We start from the raw sequence: 20,800 nt of genomic DNA on the forward strand, positions 1-20,800 counted from the left end.
AGAAATGTGAAAGGGTGGTATGGATGAGAGGAACTCTAATATGGCTGAAATCCCTATCAGCCTTCACCTTACACAGGAGGAAACCACCTTATCTAAACTAGTATTTTCTAAACTACACATCTTCAATATGTACAAAAAGGTTGTGCAAAGCTTAGAAGAGCTCTGAAATACCACAAAGGGAAGCTTTGAAAGGTTTTTTGCTGATAAAAGCACCATGAAAACCCATGACTACTAGATTCTTTTTTCTTTTCTGCTTTGCCATAGCTTTAGTTCATATCTTCCACTAATTTCAGTCATCAATGGCAACTTTTATACAATTTTTCTCTCAATATCCATATGATGGTGTACACGTGTACATGTGTGTATGTTTACATTTTCCCATTAGAAATAAGAGAAAACTTACACTCTCTCCTTTAGTATAATGCTCTTGCATGAAGAACGTATAAACCACTGACTCTGGGTCGGCATCTTTATTTTCTGAGCAGCAACTACTGTTTAAATAGAACATTTAGCTCTTGATATTCTTTCTTCTCAATAGTTGATGCATATATCCTGCAATAATGTAGTAGAAAAAACACAGGCTTTGGAATCACATAGATCTGGGTTTAAATCTCAACATCTCTGATCCTCTTATGAAAATAGTATCACAAATCTCAAAGGACACCTGTTAAGAGTCAAATATATATATATATATATATATATAGTGCCTAGCACAAAGCCTGCCTTGTGACCTGCACTCTGTTATGTTAGCTGTCTTTCTGTGTAATTTTGTACTTCATTTCCACTTTGCTCAATATAGCAAAGGACTTTCCAAGCTAAATTTTCTAAGTCACAGCCCTGATAAACTACTGTGGCTCTGTTCAAGAATTAATATTCTGTTAACACCACTCCAGTACTCTTGCCTGGAAAATCCCATGGACAGAGGAGCCTGCTGGGCTGCAGTCCATGGGGTCGCTAAGAGTCGGACATGACTGAGCAACTTCACTTTCACTTTTCACTTTCATGCATTGGAGAAGGAAATGGCAACCCAGTCCAGTGTTCTTGCCTGGAGAATCCCAGGGACGGGGGAGCCTGGTGGGCTGCTGTCTATGGGGTCACACAGAGTTGGACACGACTGCCATGACTTAGCAGCAGCAGCAGCAACACTTATTTTGCAACACTTATTTTACCCAACAAGAGACATAAAATACTTCAAAAATAGCAATGCAACAACAATTATACTACTGAATATATTCCACTAAGGTACAGTCATCTCTTGTTATCCATGGGGGACTGGTTCCAGCCCAATCTCCTCATGGACAACAAAATCCATGGATGCTTAGATCCCTTATATAAAATGGTATAGTGTTTGCATATATCATATGCACATTACACATATAATTTAAATCATCTCTATATTATTTAACAATGTACATGCTCTATAAATTGGGGCAAATTCAAGTTTTGCTTTTTGGAACTTTCTCGAATTTTTTTTTTCCCGGAACATGCTCGATCTGTGGTTGGTTGACACTGCAGATGCAGAGGGCCAAGGTACAGTTCAGAATTTATGTTCTAAAGTCACTAAAATTAGGGCTTCCCTGGTGGTCCAGTGGTTAAGCATCTGCCTGCTAATGCAGGGGATATCGGTTCAATCCCCAGTCTGGGAAGATCCCACATGCTGTGGGACAACTAATCCCATGAGCTGCAACTACTCAGCTTGCACACCCTAGAGCTCATCTCTGCATCAAGAGAAGCCACTACAATGAGAAGCTTGAGCACCGCAACTAGAGAAAGCCTTTGAGCAGCAATGAAGACCCAGTGCAGCCATAAATAAATTTAAAAGAAAAAGTTACTAAAATTGTTCCTTTTCTTGAGTGGCTACGTCATCAAAAATCTTTATAGTTATGTAAATTTATTTCCTTTTTAGATTTCTCTTTCTACCTCTTTATTTTTGAATATGTAAACATACATGATTCTAAGATCAAAACTATACAAACAAGTTATAGAGAAATCTCTCCATCATTGGCACCATCCCTTCTACTTATAGATTAATCTATAGACTCTTCCGGAGAAGGCAATGGCACCTCACTCCAGTACTCTTGCTTGGAAAATCCCATGGACGGAGGAGCCTGTTAGGCTGCAATCCATGGGGTCGCACAGAGTCGGACTTGACTAAAGTGACTTAGCATAGCATAGCATAGTTAGGCAAGGGTGGTGGTAATTTACTTTTCGATCCTTATAGATCTGTGTGGTTTTCTAAAAGGATATATGGAGAGATTTGGATTTAGAAAGTTACCAGTATCCTACAAAAACCTTGAGCCAGGTTTTCTTTTTTTAATTTTTGAATTATTTTCTTGACTTACTATGTGTGATCAAAATTTTGACTTTTTGTATTCTGGAACCAAGATATTCTTTGTGGTCTAATATAGATTTTTATAACTGTCCTCTGTGCACTTGAGAAGATATATTCTCTATTAATGGATTCAGACTTTGATACAAATCTGTAAGAGCTACCTTAAGGATTTTTCTGGTCCACTTAACCTGACTTACGTCGAGACACGTGTTAAAGTCTTCTATTATTAGCAGGCTTCTGTTCCTTCTTACATCTCTAGCAGTTTCTACTTTATATCTATTGATGTGTCATTTGGTAAATAGATATTTTTAAAAATCTTTATTGTAAATATAGCCCTTAGCTTTATAACGGCTATTTTATAATATCCTTCACCTTAATACTTTTTCAATTAAATTCTGCCTTAATACTAAGATGATGAACCCTGCTTTCTAAAAAATTTGCATTTATTTGATGTCTTACACTCTTATTATTTTTAAATTATTCATTTACTAACTCCCTTTATTTATGATTTTTACAACTGTATCTTTCATATACAACAATCATTAAGTTGAGCCATATACATTTATTAATACATCTGATATATTTTGCGGTGAGATAATGCTTCGCCTTCTATTCATTTTGTGTGTGTACAGATAAAAATACATAGAATATGTGTTCACATCATTATATGGTCTGTTCTCTTTGCTCTTTTTAGGGTAGGTATTTCTTTTAACATTTAGGGGAGTGTTGTGTATTTTGTTATCAGGGGTTAACTCTATAGTAATAGCTTTATACAATACTCTTCATTTTCCCTCGCCCTTTTTAAGACACCCTTGGTTCCCTGCTATTAGCAGTAATAAAATTAGTAACTTCCTCTTCTGCACTTGGTATTGTAACACTTTTATGAGTGCTTCACATCTAAGTACGTATACTTATTTATAACATGTTTCTGCCCATCGGTCAGTGTCAAGCATTATCCTTTTCCTTACAGCTCATTCCTTTGAAGCAAGTGACCACTATTCTACTTTGCAATTCCACTCACCTCCTCCTCCCTTTTTCTGTAGGTTGTAGTATTTTAACATCAGATTATATAACATTTACATAACATCCTATCACTATATTATGATTCCAATCACTATTATGTATGAAATTCTCCAGGATATTCTTCAAGAAGCGATCCTAGGAACAACATTCCTTGAGTTGTTTCATGTTTATAAATGCTTGTTGATGTCCTGAATTCTTAATAGTTTGGTGAGAAATGGAATATTTATTTCCTTGAATTTTAAAAACATGTTGGGCTATTATTGTTTAGTAGCTAAGTTGTGTCCAACTCTTTTGCAACCCCGTGAACTGCAGCCCGCCAGGCTCCTTTGTCAATGGGACTTCCCAGGCAAGAATACTGGAGTGGGTCGCCATTTCCTTTTCCAGGAGATCTTCCCAATCCAGGGATCGAACCTGCATCTCCTGCATTGGTAGGAGGATTCTTTACCATTGAGCTACCACCATGCTTTGTTAACATCTGGCATAAAATGTCACTGCTAAAAAATCTAATCCTATCTGATTTTCTTTCCAAGTTTACTTGGTCTTTTCTCCATGCGTGCAGTCATGGAACTCAAACTTATGTCTTAACTAATACAAATTTAAGGTTAAGAAGTATGGGCTTTGTCAATACTACCATCGGAGAAGGCGATGGCACCCCACTCCAGTACTCTTGCCTGGAAAATCCCATGGATGGAGGAGCCTGGTAGGCTGCAGTCCATGGGCTCGCGAATAGTCAGATATGACTGAGTGACTTCCCTTTCACTTTTCACTTTCATGCATTGGAGAAGGAAATGGCAGCCCACTCCAGTGTTCTTGCCTGGAGAATCCCAGGGACGGGGGCGCCTGGTGGGCTGCCGTCTATGGGGTCGCACAGAGTCGGACACGACTGAAGCGACTTAGCAGCAGCAGCAGCAATACTACCATGGCATATGAAATGTTAAGAAAAAGAAAAGACCTAAAATAAATCAGGACAGTGGCAGTGATAGTAGAAAATGAAGAAAGCCATTTGGAGGCTGAAGTTACAGATTATAAAATTGGGCACAAGGGAGACATAAGAATATTGTTCTAGGGCTCGGCTGCGCGCGCACCGCCCCTCGCACCAGTGCGCGCGCGCGGCCCCGCCCCATTCCCCGCCGGCGCTCGGAGCCCGAGTCCGCGGGAAGATGGCGGCCCCGCTCATCCCCCTTTCCGAGCAGATTCCCGCTGGAAATCCATTATATGAGTCTTACTACAAGCAGGTAGACCCAGCATACACAGGGCGAGTTGGGGCGAGTGAAGCTGCACTTTTTCTAAAGAAGTCTGGACTCTCAGACATAAAAAAAAAAAAAAAAGAATACTGTTCTACATCTGAGCCACTGAAAAGCCATTAATCAAGATAGGAACATGAAAGAGGGTGAGTAGTACATAAATTGAATAGATCTAATTGTCAAAAGGCTGTGAGACATGTGTGTTAAGTGCTTAAGAGATAGGGCTCATTTACACAAAAATGAACAGCAGGAACAAGTGAGATTTCAAAGGAAGAAGTAGTATTTCAATTCCCCTATGCTTTTAAAAAAACCCTAAATATATAATAATTTAAACATTTCGTTTAAGTGAAATATAAATGTACCATGTGTTTACCTCAGAAGCACTTTCAGTAGTTAATGGACATTCTCATGATTCAGACATCCAATCAGTTCCATTGATTAGCTGAAAAGCACAAACTGCGGTAGTCATTTTGATTTTTATACAGGTTTTCTTTTTTCTTTTTTTAAATTGAAATATTTAATTTACAATGATGTGTCTTTTTCTGTCATACAGAAAATTGATTCAGCTATATGTGTATACATTTTTTATATTCTTTTCCAATACAGTTTATATCAGGATATTGAATATAGCTCTTTGAGCTATACAATAGAATGATCTTTATAAGTTTTAAATAATTTTTTATTTTTAGTCACATTGTTTTATTCCCATAATGGACCTTATTGAATATCAGAAAAATAATGGTAAAACACATCAAATTAATGAAGAATACAGAAATATTTCTGAAAATTTCAAAATGTTCCCCCTAAAGTGACATCTACATGGTCAAAACTAATTCCAAAGCCCATCAAAGTATTTCTGGTACTTCAAAATAAATTTTAAAAGGATGATTATATGCAATTTAGTTACAGAGAGGAAAACCTATCACATTTTAATGCTTTTTTTTAAAATAAAAAAGTGCTTGTATTTTCACTTATATATGGAATCCGAAAAATAAAACAAATGTAACAAGGCAGAAAGAGACTCACAGATAATATACAAAGAACAAACTAGTGGTTACCAAAGAGGAGAGGTATGGGTAAGCGGCAAAACAGGTGAAGGGGATTGAGAGGTACAAACTGCTAAGTATAAAACTAAAAAGTTACAAGAACGTAATGCATAGCATACAGAATATGAAACTGAGTCCCCCTAAAACTGAGTTCCTCTGCTGAGTTTATGATTAACCTCTCCAACCAGAACTTTATTTCCTTTCTTGTCCCCACCTGTTCCCCTCAAGATTAAGCAGTATCAAAGAAAAGGAGGTACTGAAACAAAGCAGGTTCCTGGGGGCCCTCCTTGGTACAAAAGCCCCCCTCTGTGTTCCCCATTTCTGTGTTTGTAGAAAAAGGCTTTAGTCTTCCAGGCTTTCCCTGAGTTCCAAAGAGCAGGCACAGGCAGTTACTAATTATGAAAATGAGGGAATGCAGAAACAAAGGAAAAGCAGTTAAACTAGAAAAGTAATGACAATAAATCAGTGATAAAGCAGAGTCTTAGTTCCTCCTCAAGGGACAGACATAACAAGCTGACGGCTATCTTTACAGGGAACTAAGCCCCCCGCCCAACTCCCCACGCAGGTGGAGGATGGTGACTACATCCTCAAGCACTAGACCCCAGATGAGCTAGGGCCGGAAGGCTGACGATGGAGACTTCTGAAGCATCACTCTGTTACCTCACTACCAACCAATCAGAAGAAAGTCATGAATTCTGCAGCCCTCACCTTGAAATGCTGTTTTTAAAACCGATCCCCTGAAAACCACCCAGAAGTCTGGCTCTTTTTAACATGAGCTGCCCATACTTCTTATTAGGGCCTGCAATAATCGCTGCACTTTTCTTTACCATGCTGCTGCTGCTGCTAAGTCACTTCAGTCGTGTCCAACTCTGTACAACCCCATAGACAGCAGCTCACCAGGCTCCCCCATCCCTGGGATTCTCCAGGCAAGAGCATTGGAGTGGGTTGCCATTTCCTTCTCCAGTGCATGAAAGGGAAAAGTGAAAGTGAAGTCGCTCAGTCGTGTCTGACTCTTAGCGACCCCACGGACTACAGCCCACCAGGCTCCTCTGTCCATGGGATTTTCCAGGCAAGAGTACTGGAGTGGGGTGCCATTGCCTTCTCTGTTCTTTACCATAGGCACTGTCAATAAACTGGCTTTGCTGTATGGCAGGTGAGCAGACTCACGTTTGGTTCAGTAAAAGATATAGTCAATATTTTATATTAACTTTGTATTAAGTATTATATATAAAAATATTGAATTGCAACAAACACCTGCAACTATATAATATTTAAGTCAACTCTAATAATAATATAAAAGAAATGCTTATCATCACTCTAAAACCTTCACACATAAAACCTTCTGGCATTTTTAAGTACCAAATGCAAGAATTCCAAACAGGTTCTGAAAACAATTTTTATTGACTTTTTAAAATGCCGTGTTAGATTCTAATCCACATTCAGTCACAAAACATATTTAAAAGGTGTCATCAAATTTTCTTTTATAAACTATGTATCACTTGATAATGGGAAAAAATCTAAATTTGTATATATGCTGCTGCTACTGCTACTGATAAGTGGTTTCAGTCGTGTCCGACTCTGTGCGACCCCATAGACACAGCCCACCAGGCTCCCCCGTCCCTGAGATTCTCCAGGCAAGAACACTGGAGTGGGTTGCCATTTCCTTCTCCAATGCATGAAAGTGAAGTCACTCAGTCGTGTCCCACTCTTAGCAATCCCATGAACTGCAGCCTACCAGGCTCTTCCGTCCATGGGATTTTCCAGGCAAGAGTATTGGAGTGGGTTGCCATTGCCTTCTCATTTGTATATATGGGACTGCGTTAAAAAATAACCTCTAACATCAAAGTTAAATCACTTTTACTTAACATCACTTGACATTGTTCACGCAAAAGTGTTATTTTAAAACATTTCTATGGATCTTCAGATTATATATTATGAAATCTAGAGAAGTATATTCTTCAAACAAAAGTCTGCAGATACTCACCAAATTTGTTATTTTAAAATTACTTATATACAGAACATATTTATGCACTATAGTAAATGTAAACACAGTATTTTGACTTTAAGTTGTGTTAAAAAGAAAAATAGAAGAGTAATAAATTTTCTTCAGCAGAAGAGACTGAAAGCAATAAGTTTGGCATCATTTACTGAGACTGGATACTTTCAAGAAAAAAATGGCAAATAGAGCATTATTACTTAAAAGGTTCATTTTCATTATCTCTACTGTAGGATCTCAAAAACAGACCTCAGAAAAAAAGGATTATGAACCTGTCCTTAGTATTATTCTAACGTATAAATTGGAAAAGAAAAACAAACTGAAGGTCAAGTTTTCTGGAAAGCAGACTAAAAAGTTATTTTTTAGTTAGGCTAAAGAAAAGAAAATGGACAGGAGTTTGAGTAAACTCAATGGACATGAGTTTGAGTGAACTCTGGGAGTTGGTGATGGACAGGGAGGTCTGACGTGCTGCAGTCCATGGGGTCACACAGTCAGACACGACTGAGTGACTGAACTGAACTGAAAAAAAAAAGTATATCCATACCTCCCAATTGCTGTATTTTTTAATTCATTCATTCAACAATTTTTGAATATATGCCAAGAACTATTACCATGTTATCATTATCCAAAGGCTTTCACAAACATTTACTGAGCATCTACTTTGTTACTGGTGTTTGTTAGCCACTAGTCCCTTTGATAGCCTATATAGTTCTCCAGAGCCAAGGACTGGTTCCAAAACTCCCCACAGATACCAAAATTCCTTAGGCACCTAGTACCTAAGCCATCAACTCCATAATAAATTACTGATACTTGAACTCTTATAACTTAAGTTTTTAAGATTCATGGATAAAAAGTAAAATTTTTAAAGAAAATTAATTTTCAATTGTTTATTTTACATTTTACTGCTGTTCTCCTTGATACTCCTGCCACAAAATACAAGGCACTGTTGACTTGATTGGGTTACCAGTTAGCCTTGATAAATGATTTCTAAACTCAAGGCAGTATCTTCGCTTCTTCTCAGTATCAAAACTGCTAACGTTAATAATAAAATACTAGCCTTTTAGGTTTTCGGATCTGAGATAATTTCCCCCTCAAATGAATAACCAAGCAAGCTTTCTACTTTGATTTTTAAAAATAATAAAGAGGAGAAGGAGGTAATTCCTGCCTCTGTCCTCCCATCTCATAGAGCTTGGGAGTTAAAAATGCTTTCTTTTACACAAACCTCTACCTACCCAGGACGAAGCCACCAAGCATGCCAAAGCTAACCCTGAGATTCCCAAATCTTCAGCAGATCGTAATCAGGAAAACCAAGATTTGACAAAATTCTTCCTTCGCTTTCTGTTTCTGCAAAGGCCATCCACATTCTAGCTTTAAAAAAAACAACCACTGCAGGAGTGCCGGCTGTACACTAATGAATAAAACTGCCCTAACGCAGAAGCTGGGGCTCACGGCTTCCAAAGGATGGCCTTAGAGGTTAAGCAAAACACATGAGTTGTTTAGAGGGAGCAAAACACTCCCTCGCAAACGACATCAAACGAAGACGTCTCTTTCGACTCGTAAAGATAGTCGTATCTCCCTCTCTCCTCTTCCATCACCAGTCTTGTTCCTTTCTCAATCAGGCAGTCCATCAGACAACCTTCCTTGTCAGTATAGAGGGTTGACTGTCAGAATGTTTCGCAGACAACGATTACTAGAATAGTTCCCTGGAACCCAAGGGATCACTGCTAAAGCATCAGAGTCCACGCCAAGCCCTGACAATAACAAACCAAAGCCTGTGATCCTAATCACCTCCATCATTTATCTCTCTTTCCAGTCAAGGCTGAGACTCAGACCAGGAAAACCTTTCCCTTTCAGGGAGGTAAGAAGCTTCCAGGTCTGTTTCCTAAGGCCCCTACTTTCCTCCACTGCTTCTTCAGGACAGCTCTACAGCTTGAACCGCTGAGGAAGGTTCCAAAGGCCCAGCAGCCCAATCCCAGCCACACACAAGATGGCAGCCAAACACCTACCAGAGGAAACAGACACCACCACTCCAGCGATGCCGGCCTCTCGACTGTGGATATCCGCATTGGTCCAGTCGGAGAGCGCGAGACAACCCGAGAACTCTGACAGCCAATCGGAAGGCGGCGCGCTGAAGCGCCGCCGCGTTGCAGGCTGTACGTGCTCGGAACCTCTAAGGCGTTGCAGGCTGTACGCGCTCGGAATCCGGTGGGGGTGTGCAGCCAATGAGCTAGGGGCTGGGAAGTGGGAGCGGTCGATGTCCTACTCCTCCCATTTCGGGTTCAAGGACCTTAGAAATATGGGCGGTCCTCCATACCCAGCTGAGGCGAGGCGGGACTGTTGGCTGAGGTGAGGTCTAGTAAACGGTGAAGTACTTCCCGGCCAGGGGGCACCTGAGGCCGCGGGTTCTCGGCGGCGTGGAGTGGGAGAGGAGTCCGACGCGCGGGGAACTCAGCCTCGCCAGCGTGGCGGGCGGAGCGCAGCTTTCGACTGTCGCGGGCTGCGTGGAAAGCGTTAGCTGAGCTAATGTAACTGCCGTGGGTGGCCCTCCCGAAGGCTCTTTCGGTCCAGGACCAGGGAACGCGGCGGAACTCTCTGCCGCCTGGATCCCAGCCCTTGGGACCCCCCTTCTCCCTTTGACGCGTGTTCAGTCCCGAGCTGAAGAGGGGGACCGCGGGCGCCCTGAGTTCTCACCCCCGCATTTCAGTCTCTTGTCATCCGGTTGCACACATTCTTGAGAGGTGATTTCTAAAGCAGCTGGGAACCTGAAGCTGTAATGGGGGCTGCGGAAAATGAACTGCAGCCCAAAATCCAGAAGCAGAACTTGGTGGTTTAACCACTGACCCATTTCACAGGTAAGACTACAGAAACGCTGAATAAATAAAATCGTTTCCCCAAGATCACGGAGTTGAGAGCAGATGCTCAGAGCTCCTCTCATTAACCACAACCCAATAGGTAGTTATCCCCAATAGGTAGGAAATAAAATAAACAATACGTAATTGTGCTCATCAGCAAGTGAAATCCTGCAGTGAGTTAAGAATGAGGCGGTAGATTAAAAGGATCAAAAACGGGCTCAGAAACCAGGCCGCTTGGTTCCTTAGTTTGTCTTTGCCATGTACAGTGTAACATGCTTTAGCCTCTTTGTGAGAAAAACCAGGCATGCTGCAGTTTGTCCCTCGTGATTGTTACGCAGGTTAGTAAGAACACGGGAAGTGTTTAGAGGCCTGCCTGACACATGGTTTATACTCAATAAATGTTCATTACTGTCATCACTGTTAAAACATAACAGAAGAAATGGTCACAGTTTCACAAAAGCCTATTGGTGAAAACGAACCATAAATCGAAGCGAAACACTATTTTCCTGCCAAAATGAAAAAGAAGGGAAAATATGAACAAATTTTTAAATACTGTTACAATCTAAAGTTAAATTGGTAGTCTCTGGATGATGAGATTATGAAAGATTTAAATTTTCTTCTCTATGCTTTACAATATTCTGCAGATTTACTGAAGAAAACCTTTTTTGTGATTACTAACATAATTGGCCTTTTTCACATCCTCTTTTTTTTACGATGTTTCTATTCCTATCTTTTGTATTTTGTATTTTTCCATTTTTCTTTTTAAATGAGGTTAGCCCCAAGTTTTCTTTGTTCTGTTTTCTTTTTCATACTGTACTTTTACATTTTTTAAAATTTTTATTGGAGGATAGTTGCTTTACAATGTGTCACCTTTATATTTTTAATGCAATTCATACATTTAGTTCGTATTGATATCCTCTCTACAAAGAACTTAGTATGATTTACTTTACTTTCTGTAATCTTACAATCCCCTTCCGTCCCTCCTCCAAAAAAAACCGTTTCCTGTGGTTTTATTTTCTAGCATTATTTCATTTGTCATTAAAACCCACTTTAAATCTGTTTTTAATCTAGCATTAATGTGTTTTATTTACGTATTTGCTCACTTTTGTTTCTTTTACTTCAGTACTTCTAGGTTAGTTTTTATTAATGAAGTACTTCTTCATTTCTTTCAGAGTCTCTGAATGGCTCTTTGAGTGTCTGTAAGAGTCTTTTTTTGTTTTTAAACTCTTGCTATTGAAACATAAGGTGGCTGGAATAGTATTCTGGATTCAGACTTATTTTCCCTTAACATTTTGCATCGACATTTCTGATGAGAAGTCTGATTACCAGTTTGATAAACGTTCATTTTAAATCATCTAGATTTTCTGAAAGTTTCTGAGGCTTTGTCTTTATTCTTGATGTTCTGAAGTTTACCCATGGTTTGTCTAGTGGTTTGTATTGATAAGTTTATTTTGTTACTCAGTGGACCATTAGTGGCCTATGTGTTTTCCAGTTATAAGAATTTTTTGATCATTATTGCCTTGTCTTCTTTCTACTTACCCCCCCCCCCTTTTTTTTTTGCCAGTTCTTTGCTCTGTATTCTGAGTGAGTTACTCAACTTTGTCTCCTAGCTTACTAACTGGCTCTTCATCTGAATCTGTTACTGTGACTGTTAATTATTGAGTTTATTTAACAACTACTTTTATATCCAAGATATCCAGTTAATTATTTTTCGGAATTGTATGTTATTTCTTTAGCTCTTTTATATTAAATACAATAATATTTGTTTTAAAATTATTTTCAGGATGCTCCGTTAATTCTCTTTAATTCAATTCAATTCATCAGTTTGGTGGGCTTGTTAAGTCTCTTCCATGGTGTAACTTTTTTCAGATGTTTGATGACTCTTGGTTGTATATACTCATCTCCTGTGAGAGAATCTGCTCTTTATTTTGCCATGGTACGTTTGTGGTTGGCATTATCTTTGCAACTTCCCATCTGTTTCCTTTCCACAGAGAGGTCCCACAGACTCAGTCTATAGATAATTTCCTTTTTATTTTCAGCATGATTCTATATTTTTAATTAAAAAATTAAGATTTCTGTGAATTCGGTGTGGGAGTAGGAGAAGAATTTACCATGTGTTGACTAACATCCTGAGACTAAAAGTGCTGACCTCTTTTTGACCTTTAGTTCTGCCTCTAAGTGTGTATCTTAAGGAAATAATCAGGGATAGCCATAAAGTATATTCCATCATTATTTACTGTATTGGAAAAATAGAAATAATCTAAATGTCTGATATAGAAGTTTACTTAATAACTTACTACATTTTAATTATTAAAATTCTTTAGTATAATTTAACTTAATGGATTATTGACCAAAGTATATTGTACAATCACTTAAAAGGTCATATTATAGGAAAACATTAATGATGAGAGAAAGTGCAAGATATATTATCAATGAAAATTATAAAAATTTATATATACTAAAATTCAAATTTTGTTTTTAAAGTATATATACGGAAAGAATAATAATAACTGTTAGCATTTATTGAGTCCTTTGTAATGTGCCAGGTATTATTCTAAGGGATTAAGTCAGCCTCACAACAGTCTTTTGAAGTAATTAACATTATTAGCCCCGTTTAAAAGTTTTTAAAGGTTTATGAAATGGAGATAGTTTATGTTAATTAACATATATTTTAAATAGGTAGTTTTGAATTTTTCTATAATATTTGTAATGTTGATATTTTGCATGTTTTTCCAGTTAATATGTATTCTTTTTTCATGATTCATGCTATTTTAAAAGATAGAGCTATTGTTACAACAGCCCTTTTTTTCTGATATATTTTATTATTTTCAAATATGCCATTTACCATTCCTTATTGTTTCCTTACAGAATGTTTCATGTATTCATGGACCAAAAGATGGAGTTGATTTTTGTTTTTAAAAAGATACTGTTGATGATCTGATACAACTGTATGTATTCACTTGATAAGGATTCATGGAGTGATCATTAAGTTGGACTAGTAATCATTTCTGAAAGTTTCTTCAAGCACTGTTTAAAATTCAGGTGTCAAAGAATATTCGGCTTAAAACAGTATAATATATTTTCTTTGAGTACTGCAAATTTCAGAGACCACAGTTGGATTCCAGTTATATTCTACAATCAAAGTGATTCAGTTCTTTGATAAAGTTAATTTCAAAGAATTTGATGTTTGTTAGCAGCGCCAAAAGATGGGAGAAAAAAATGGTAGGTTGAAAAACCATTGTTAAACTATGTTTAAAAGTATATAGACTACTTAATGAAGTTGAATTGTCGAATTTTCAAGTTTTTTCATTGCACGTGACTTTCCTGAATTACAATTAAGGATTTATTCTCGTGGAACAACAGTTTGGACTTTATAATTAATTATGTATCTGTAATGCTTAGTCAGTACTTTAATGTACTTTAAAAACTATACTTTATTTTTTCAGAAAACTTTAAACTTTACAGAAAAATTGAAAGGCTGGTACAGAGTTCCCTGCACCCAGTTCTGCCTATGATTAAAATCTAACATTTGGCTGATAACATTTGTTACAGTTATTGTTACTGACACATTATTGTTAACTAAAGTTCATAGTTTATTCTTATTTCCTTACATGATGTCTATTTCTATTCCAGGGTCCCATTCAGGATACCACATTACATTTACTTGTCATGTTTCCTTAGGGTCCTCTTGGATACAACAGTTTCTCAGACATACTGTTTTTGTAAGATTTTGTATCCAAGTGTTTTATAAGATGCCCCTCTATCAGAATTATTGAGTGATATTTCTTTTTCTCATGATTAGACCTGGGGTTGTTTTATTTGGGGGAGAAAGACCATAGAGGTAAAGTGTCATTTTTTACCACATAATGTCAAGGGTGCATGTTATCAACATGATTTCTCGCCTGTTGATATTGAGCCTGGCTGACATCATGTTCAGTGATTTCTCCACTGTAAATTACTGCTCTCTTTTTCCTTCCATTTCCCTACTTACTTTTTGACAGGAAATCACTATGTACAGCCCATACTTAAGGAGTGGAAAGTCATACTCCTCCTCTTTGAGAGCAGGATACTCACACTATTATTCAAAATTCTTCTGCAAGAGAGATTGGTCTCCTCTCCCCAATTTATGTATTTATTCAGTCATGTATTTATATCAGTATAGATTCTTGGATACATATTTTATATTTGGGGTTATAATCCAGTACTTTTTTATTTTGTTATTCAGATTATCCCAGGATTGGGCATTGGAGCTCTTTCAGTCAGGCTCCTCCCCCTTTGACATACCCCATCAGTGCAGTTGGTTTTTGTTTTGTTCTTTGTTTTTGGTTTTTAGCACTTTCTTATTTTCTGGTACTAAAAGATGCTCCAAGTTGATCTCATATATTTCCTGCCATCTTCCTAGAATGAGCCGTTTCTTGAATGAGCCTACCTGGTTCCTTTTATTGGAGGATGGTATTACAAACCAAGATCTGGGCAGTAGGTGTGTTTGTTGCTCTTGGGGTATCTTGATTATAGGCCCTCTCAACTGACAGAGCAAGATATATATAAATTGTATTTGCACGTATCTATAAATATTTCTGTATGTAACCATCTCTAACTATACTAAGTTAAACATGAGTTTATACTGATGTTTCTGGCTCTAATCCATTACCACATGGGTATGCTAACCTAGTCTCCTTGCTTATCCGTAAATTCCCATTATCTGTTATCCACTTGTTTATTTGCTTAATTCCCATATATATGTATAGCAGTATCAGAAGTATATACTGATTCCGAGGTCGGAAACCTCAGTGCTTGTGCAAGTTCCTTTTGCCGGTAGTTTTACAGAGTCCACTTATTTCCAAAGTTGTTTCAATCAGCATCTTTTCCACCCAGCCCTTCAGCAGAGTTGTGTATACATGCCTTCCTGGGATCCCTGACCTCTTAAATGATATTGCATACATTAAGCTTCCCTCGTTGTGCTTTCAAGTACTGTGGGTTTTGATGAATGCATAATGTCATGTATACACCGTTACAGTAGCGTACAGAATGGTTTCACTACCCTTTAACATGTGTGTAATAGGTGAATTGTTACAAAGATTGTAGTACCTAATTCACTGGACAGTTATTTAGACCAGTGGTTTCAAGCCTTCTTTTGGTTTCAGGACTACTTTATACTCTTAAAAGTATTTAAAACCCTCAGTAGCTTTTGTTTATGTGGTTCATATCTGTTCATATTTACTATATTAAGAAATTGAGAAGCTTCAAAAATGGTAATTGACCTATGTTTTTAAAATAATAAACCCAACATGTTAATATAAATTACGTGAGAGAGAACTATTTTCTGAAACAAAAAAATCAGTGAGAAAACCACTGTTTTTTATTTTTACAAATCTCTTTGATAGTTGGCTTAATAGAAGAGAGATTCTCATATCTGCTTCTGCCTTCAGTCTGTTGTGATATGAGGCTTTGGGGTAAATATATAAAGAAAATGAAGCTTCACACAGACAAGTTTTTAATAGCCTCTCAGATGATGATGGAAATTTTTATTTGATACAACTACAAAACTCAACAAGTAGTCATTCCTTCAAGGTTAGTTATAGTGTGGAATCTGAATTCCTATCAGTGAGCTTTCTTTACACTGTTACACTAAAATCCATGGATTTGTCTTGCACTTTGAATGGGTCTCTTACACATGTATGATTTTATAACATCATGCATTAGCCACTTGGAAAGCATTGGTGCAATGAATTATGCAGATTTTTCCAAATGTTGACACATTTAATCACAATATTTTAAAATTACATTTCTTAATATTGCTATCAATCATCAAAAATTGATGAATCAGTGAGAACCTTTCAAACTTATGGCAGATACAAGTTTTCTAAATTTTCAATTTTAATTTGGTAGCTTGAATTTTATCATTAGCAATGACTGCCATTACTTTTGTACTTCAAGTTTGAGAAAATGTGTACCAAACACCCAGTCAGAAAACCATAATTTTTATTAGTGTTTCTTTTAAGTAAAAATGGTTTTCCATGGTCATGAGAAATGCTGGGCTGGAGGAAGCACAAGCTGGAATCAAGATTGCCGGGAGAAATATCAATAACCTCAGATCTGCAGATGACACCACCCTTATGGCAGAAAGTGAAGAACTAAAGAGCCTATTGATGAAAGTGAAAGAAGAGAGTGAAAAAGTTGGCTTAAAGCTCAACATTCAGAAAACGAAGATCATGGCATCTGGTCCCATCACTTCATGGCAAATAGATGGGGAATCAGTGGCTGACTTTGCTTTTCTGGGCTCCAAAATCACTGCAGATGATGATTGCAGCCATAAAATTAAAAGACACTTGCTCCTTGGAAGGAAAGTTATGACCAACCTAGACAGCATATTAAAAAGCAGAGACATTACTTTGCCAACAAAGGTCCACCTAGTCAAGGCTATGGTTTTTCCAGTGGTCATGTATGGATGTGAGAGTTGGACTATAAAGAAAGCTGAGCACCGAAGAATTGATGCTTTTGAACTGTGGTGTTGGAGAAGACTCTTGAGAGTCCCTTGGACTGCAAGGAGATCCAACCAGTCCATCCTAAATGAGATCAGTCCTGGGTGTTCCTTGGAAGGACTGATGTTGAAGCTGAAACTCCAATACTTTGGCCACCTGATGTGAAGAGCTGACTCATTTGAAAAGACCCTGATGCTGGGAAAGATTGAGGGCAGGAGGAGAAGGGGACAACAGAGGATGAGATGGTTGGATGGCATCACTGACTCAACGGACATGGGTTTGGGTGAACTCTGGGAGTTGGTGATGGACAGGGAGGCCCTGCGTGCTGCGATTCATGGGGTCGCAAAGAGTCGGACACGACTGAGTGACTGATCTGATCTGATCTGATCTGATCAAGGACCCTGAGTGAAGTTGGTGGTAAACAATACAATGGCTTACTGGTAGTTTGGTGCAACTGCCTTGATTCACACTAAGGCTCCAGCACTTTTATTCACCAGAGCTTTTGAACCATCAGCTAATGTCAGTATAGGGAAGAAAAAGGCAAATAATGTATTACTATTAAAATAGTTTGACCTAGTGTATTGTCTGAAAGGATTTGTGCTATGCTGTGCTTAGTCGCTCAGTCATGTCCCGACTCTTTTGACCCATGGACTATAGTCTGCCAGGCTTCTCTATTCATGGGGATTCTCTAGGCAAGAATACTGGAGTGGGTTGCCATTCCCTTCTCCAAGGGATCTTCCCCACCCAGGGATCAAACCCAGGTGTCCCACATCACAGGTGGATTCTTTACCATCTGAGCCACCAAGGAAGCCCCAATATCCAAGAATTCATAAACTATACTTTGCTAATAACAGGCTCGAAGGTGTCTTAGAGATTCTCTGGACCACTGCCCTGAAGCTCTTCAAGGAATGGATGGAGAAATATAAATACATACATATACATGTACCTAGGTCATTATCAATGTGTTTAGTAAGCAGTTCATAAATATTCATCTGCTTAAATGAGCTCAGGTCAATGTGATTCATAAGTGTTGCCTATTTACAAAGACTTTCTAGCTCATGTGAGATTAGAAGACATACAGTATAACTGTATAGTTTGCTTGTCTTCCTTCTTTGCAGTGGTGCATACCTCTTCATGATTATGTTCTTGCAATAAATCTTAATATCTAGCTGAATAATGGAGCAAGCTTGGATAGACAGTGGAGTTGTAAGATGATATTCTTCATTTCTAGAGGCGAGTAGCAGCAGTATTAGTTTGCTGATTTGAGTTTCAACTCAAGTATCTGCTCCTATATTTCTTCTCAGTCTCCATGATTCCTTTTTCTTATTCTCATCACTTACATGTTGATGTTTTACAGAAAACCCTTCTCGTTCTACGCATTCTCTCTAATCACATCTCCTTTGTGGCTTCAATCAAGAATTTTTGTATTATTGACTCCAAAATTAATTTGTATAGCTGGACCAGATCTTACTCTGGAACCTACATATCCACTTTACCTACGCTGCTTGAATTTCTCACTTGTTGCTCTACCTTTATTCACTATTGCAAATAATACCAGTATTATACATATGGTTGACCAAATCAGAAACAGAGAAATCAATCTTGACTCCCTTTTCCCACTGCCCCGTGAGTGAGATTTTTAAAAACAAATTAATGACATAATGATAAGATGCTTAAGCCTCTTAAGTGGCTCCCCATTGCCTTCCATGTAAAAATAAGGTTGCTTAGTATGGCACACAAGGCCCTCCTTGTAACAGCCCCTACCTTTCTCTAAAACATCATTTCTCATCCCTTTTGCCTTTTCACATTGTGTTTCTTTTTTTAAGTGTTGAAACCTTTGTCTGAACTGTGCTTTGGGGAATTAAAAGTAGGCTTAGTCTTGTGTAGTACACAATAGGCCAGAGAGTTAACAGGGAAGCAGTGCTCCTCCTGAGGCTGCTGGAGAGCAGCGGCCCTCATTAACCAGAGGTCCCCTTTGGGTAAGATGACTGCCAGGGAGAGTTGGGACTTTGAAGTCTAAGCCTCTTTTGAAGAATTCCCCACCGTTACTAACTGGGAGGTTCTGGGTTTAAATTTTATGAAGGAAAATGTATTTTTTGGTCAACTTACTGTGCTGTCGGCTCATTAATCCTCCCAGTGGCTTCTCAAGTGACCTGTCTACAGTGCATTTCCTCCTTTGCTTAAGGTCCAATTCATTTTAAGCATTTTATACATTAATGTTATCTATTTTAGAAATAATTTGTGTTTAACATTTTGGGTATTTTTATTACTTTTAAACATGGTGTGAGATTTGACTTTTGTCAGTTTATTTTCATCGCATTTCTCACATTTCTGTTTTCAGCTGTGAAAGGATGGAAATTTTTAATTACAGTGTTAGTTTGCTGAGCATCTGAAATGTTGGTTTATCTATATAACTTTATAAAAGCTTTAAACATTATTTTGCCTCATGTCACTGTGAACAAAAAATATTGCCTGCCACTTCAGAAGATAATGAGTGCTGCCTGCCATCAAGCCAACATCTACATGCAGCCCTAGTGGCACTCCCTGAGGAGAATTCAGAAGGTAGAAAAACTAGATACTGACGTAGATAGTTAAGATGCATATCTGAAGAATAATTTCAGTGAGCCCAGCCTCTTGTATCTCCCTAGACGTAAAAAAGCACTAACATCGTTAAATTGAGACGTCTGTTCTTTGTGATTGGCAGTAATCATTCAGTCTTTAATTGCATGTTTTATTTTTACCTCTCAGCAAAAACTGTTTATTCTGACTCTTCCCTTACCTCTTGGGAGCCGTTTCTCAGAGCTATCTCAGAGGCTGTCTCCCAGACTGTAGTCCTCAGTAGTTCCCCAAATAAAACATAATTTGCAGCTTTTAGATTGTTTTTCTTCAGTCAACATAACTATTAAAAAGTTGATAGCCAAGATATTTTTAAAAGCATCAGTGTTAGATATTTCATTATTTCAACACTTGTTGAGATGTTTCATTCTGAAACCATCCACTCGCATACTTATTGGAGGTTACATCCTTGAAAAAATTTAAATGTATAGTTGTCCATAAGTACGCCCGCTTCCACCCCAGAATGAAATCATTCCTTCTGTTTTCCAGTCAAGAAATAGTTTCACTAACGTTTTCAACACTTTTTTTTTTTTCATTAGCAGAAATAAGGGAGATGCCTAGGTCATCTTCTTTGTTTTTCATTCTTTCTAAAGAGATAGTGACCAAGGACTCCAGTGGTTAGGCCTCCACACTTCCACTGCCAAGGACCCGGGTCCCGTCCCTGGTCAGGGAACTAAGATCGTGTGGCCAAAAGAGAAAAGAAGAAACAGTGACGAAAATCTTTTTCCTGAAGGAAAGTAATAGCCCAATTAAATCTTGATTTTATTTAGAAACCAGGTGGATTTTTAATAGCATGTGCCTTAGAAAATTTACAGTCTATGTCTGTTGAGCTCTTAGGCTATTCACCTGTTTTTTCTTTAGGTGATGCAAAAAGTTTCTGGATGGAGCTGGAAGATGATGGGAAAGTGGATTTCATATTTGAACAAGTGCAAAATGTGCTGCAGTCACTGAAACAAAAGATCAAAGATGGGTCTGCCACAAATAAAGGTATGAAGCAATAAAAACTTTCAACACATTTAATGCTAAATATTACCCACTGGTAATACAGTTTAGTTCTAATTCCAGTATTGCTATTTGTTTTTAAAAGTCAAAATATTTTCTTTTGTTTTCTAAGAACCTAACATCAGTTCTGTTTGCTTTTTTTGTGTATATGCTCTGTTTCTATAAAAACTCATTTTTATACTATGAACACTTGTCGGAGAAGGCAAT

The 20,800-nt window shown here is 37.9% G+C and overlaps 2 protein-coding genes across 5 annotated transcripts in view; one reads left to right on the forward strand and one right to left on the reverse strand.

Moving 5' to 3' along the window:
- The window catches only part of CAB39L (calcium binding protein 39 like), a 93,146-nt gene extending 83,451 nt beyond the window's left edge, over positions 1-9,695 (reverse strand). For 3 of the 4 annotated variants that reach the window (XM_002691787.6, XM_059892157.1, XM_059892156.1), the window contains exons 1-2: positions 9,648-9,695; positions 404-552 (exon numbers count right to left, since the gene is read on the reverse strand). The gene's annotated coding sequence lies outside the window, so the exon portion shown is untranslated. Of the gene's footprint in view, positions 1-403; positions 553-4,972; positions 5,042-9,647 lie in introns of all 4 variants that reach the window. The other variant, XM_025000041.2, reaches the window with a different exon arrangement.
- Positions 9,696-13,699: 4,004 nt separating this feature from the next.
- The window catches only part of SETDB2 (SET domain bifurcated histone lysine methyltransferase 2), a 35,971-nt gene continuing 28,870 nt past the window's right edge, over positions 13,700-20,800 (forward strand). The window contains exons 1-2 of the mRNA NM_001143861.1: positions 13,700-13,715; positions 20,453-20,578. Coding sequence (NP_001137333.1) covers positions 13,700-13,715; positions 20,453-20,578 — 142 coding nt within the window. The remainder of the gene's footprint in view (positions 13,716-20,452; positions 20,579-20,800) is intronic.

The sequence above is a fragment of the Bos taurus genome, chromosome 12 (assembly GCF_002263795.3).
Source record: "Bos taurus isolate L1 Dominette 01449 registration number 42190680 breed Hereford chromosome 12, ARS-UCD2.0, whole genome shotgun sequence".
NCBI lineage: Eukaryota > Metazoa > Chordata > Mammalia > Artiodactyla > Bovidae > Bos > Bos taurus.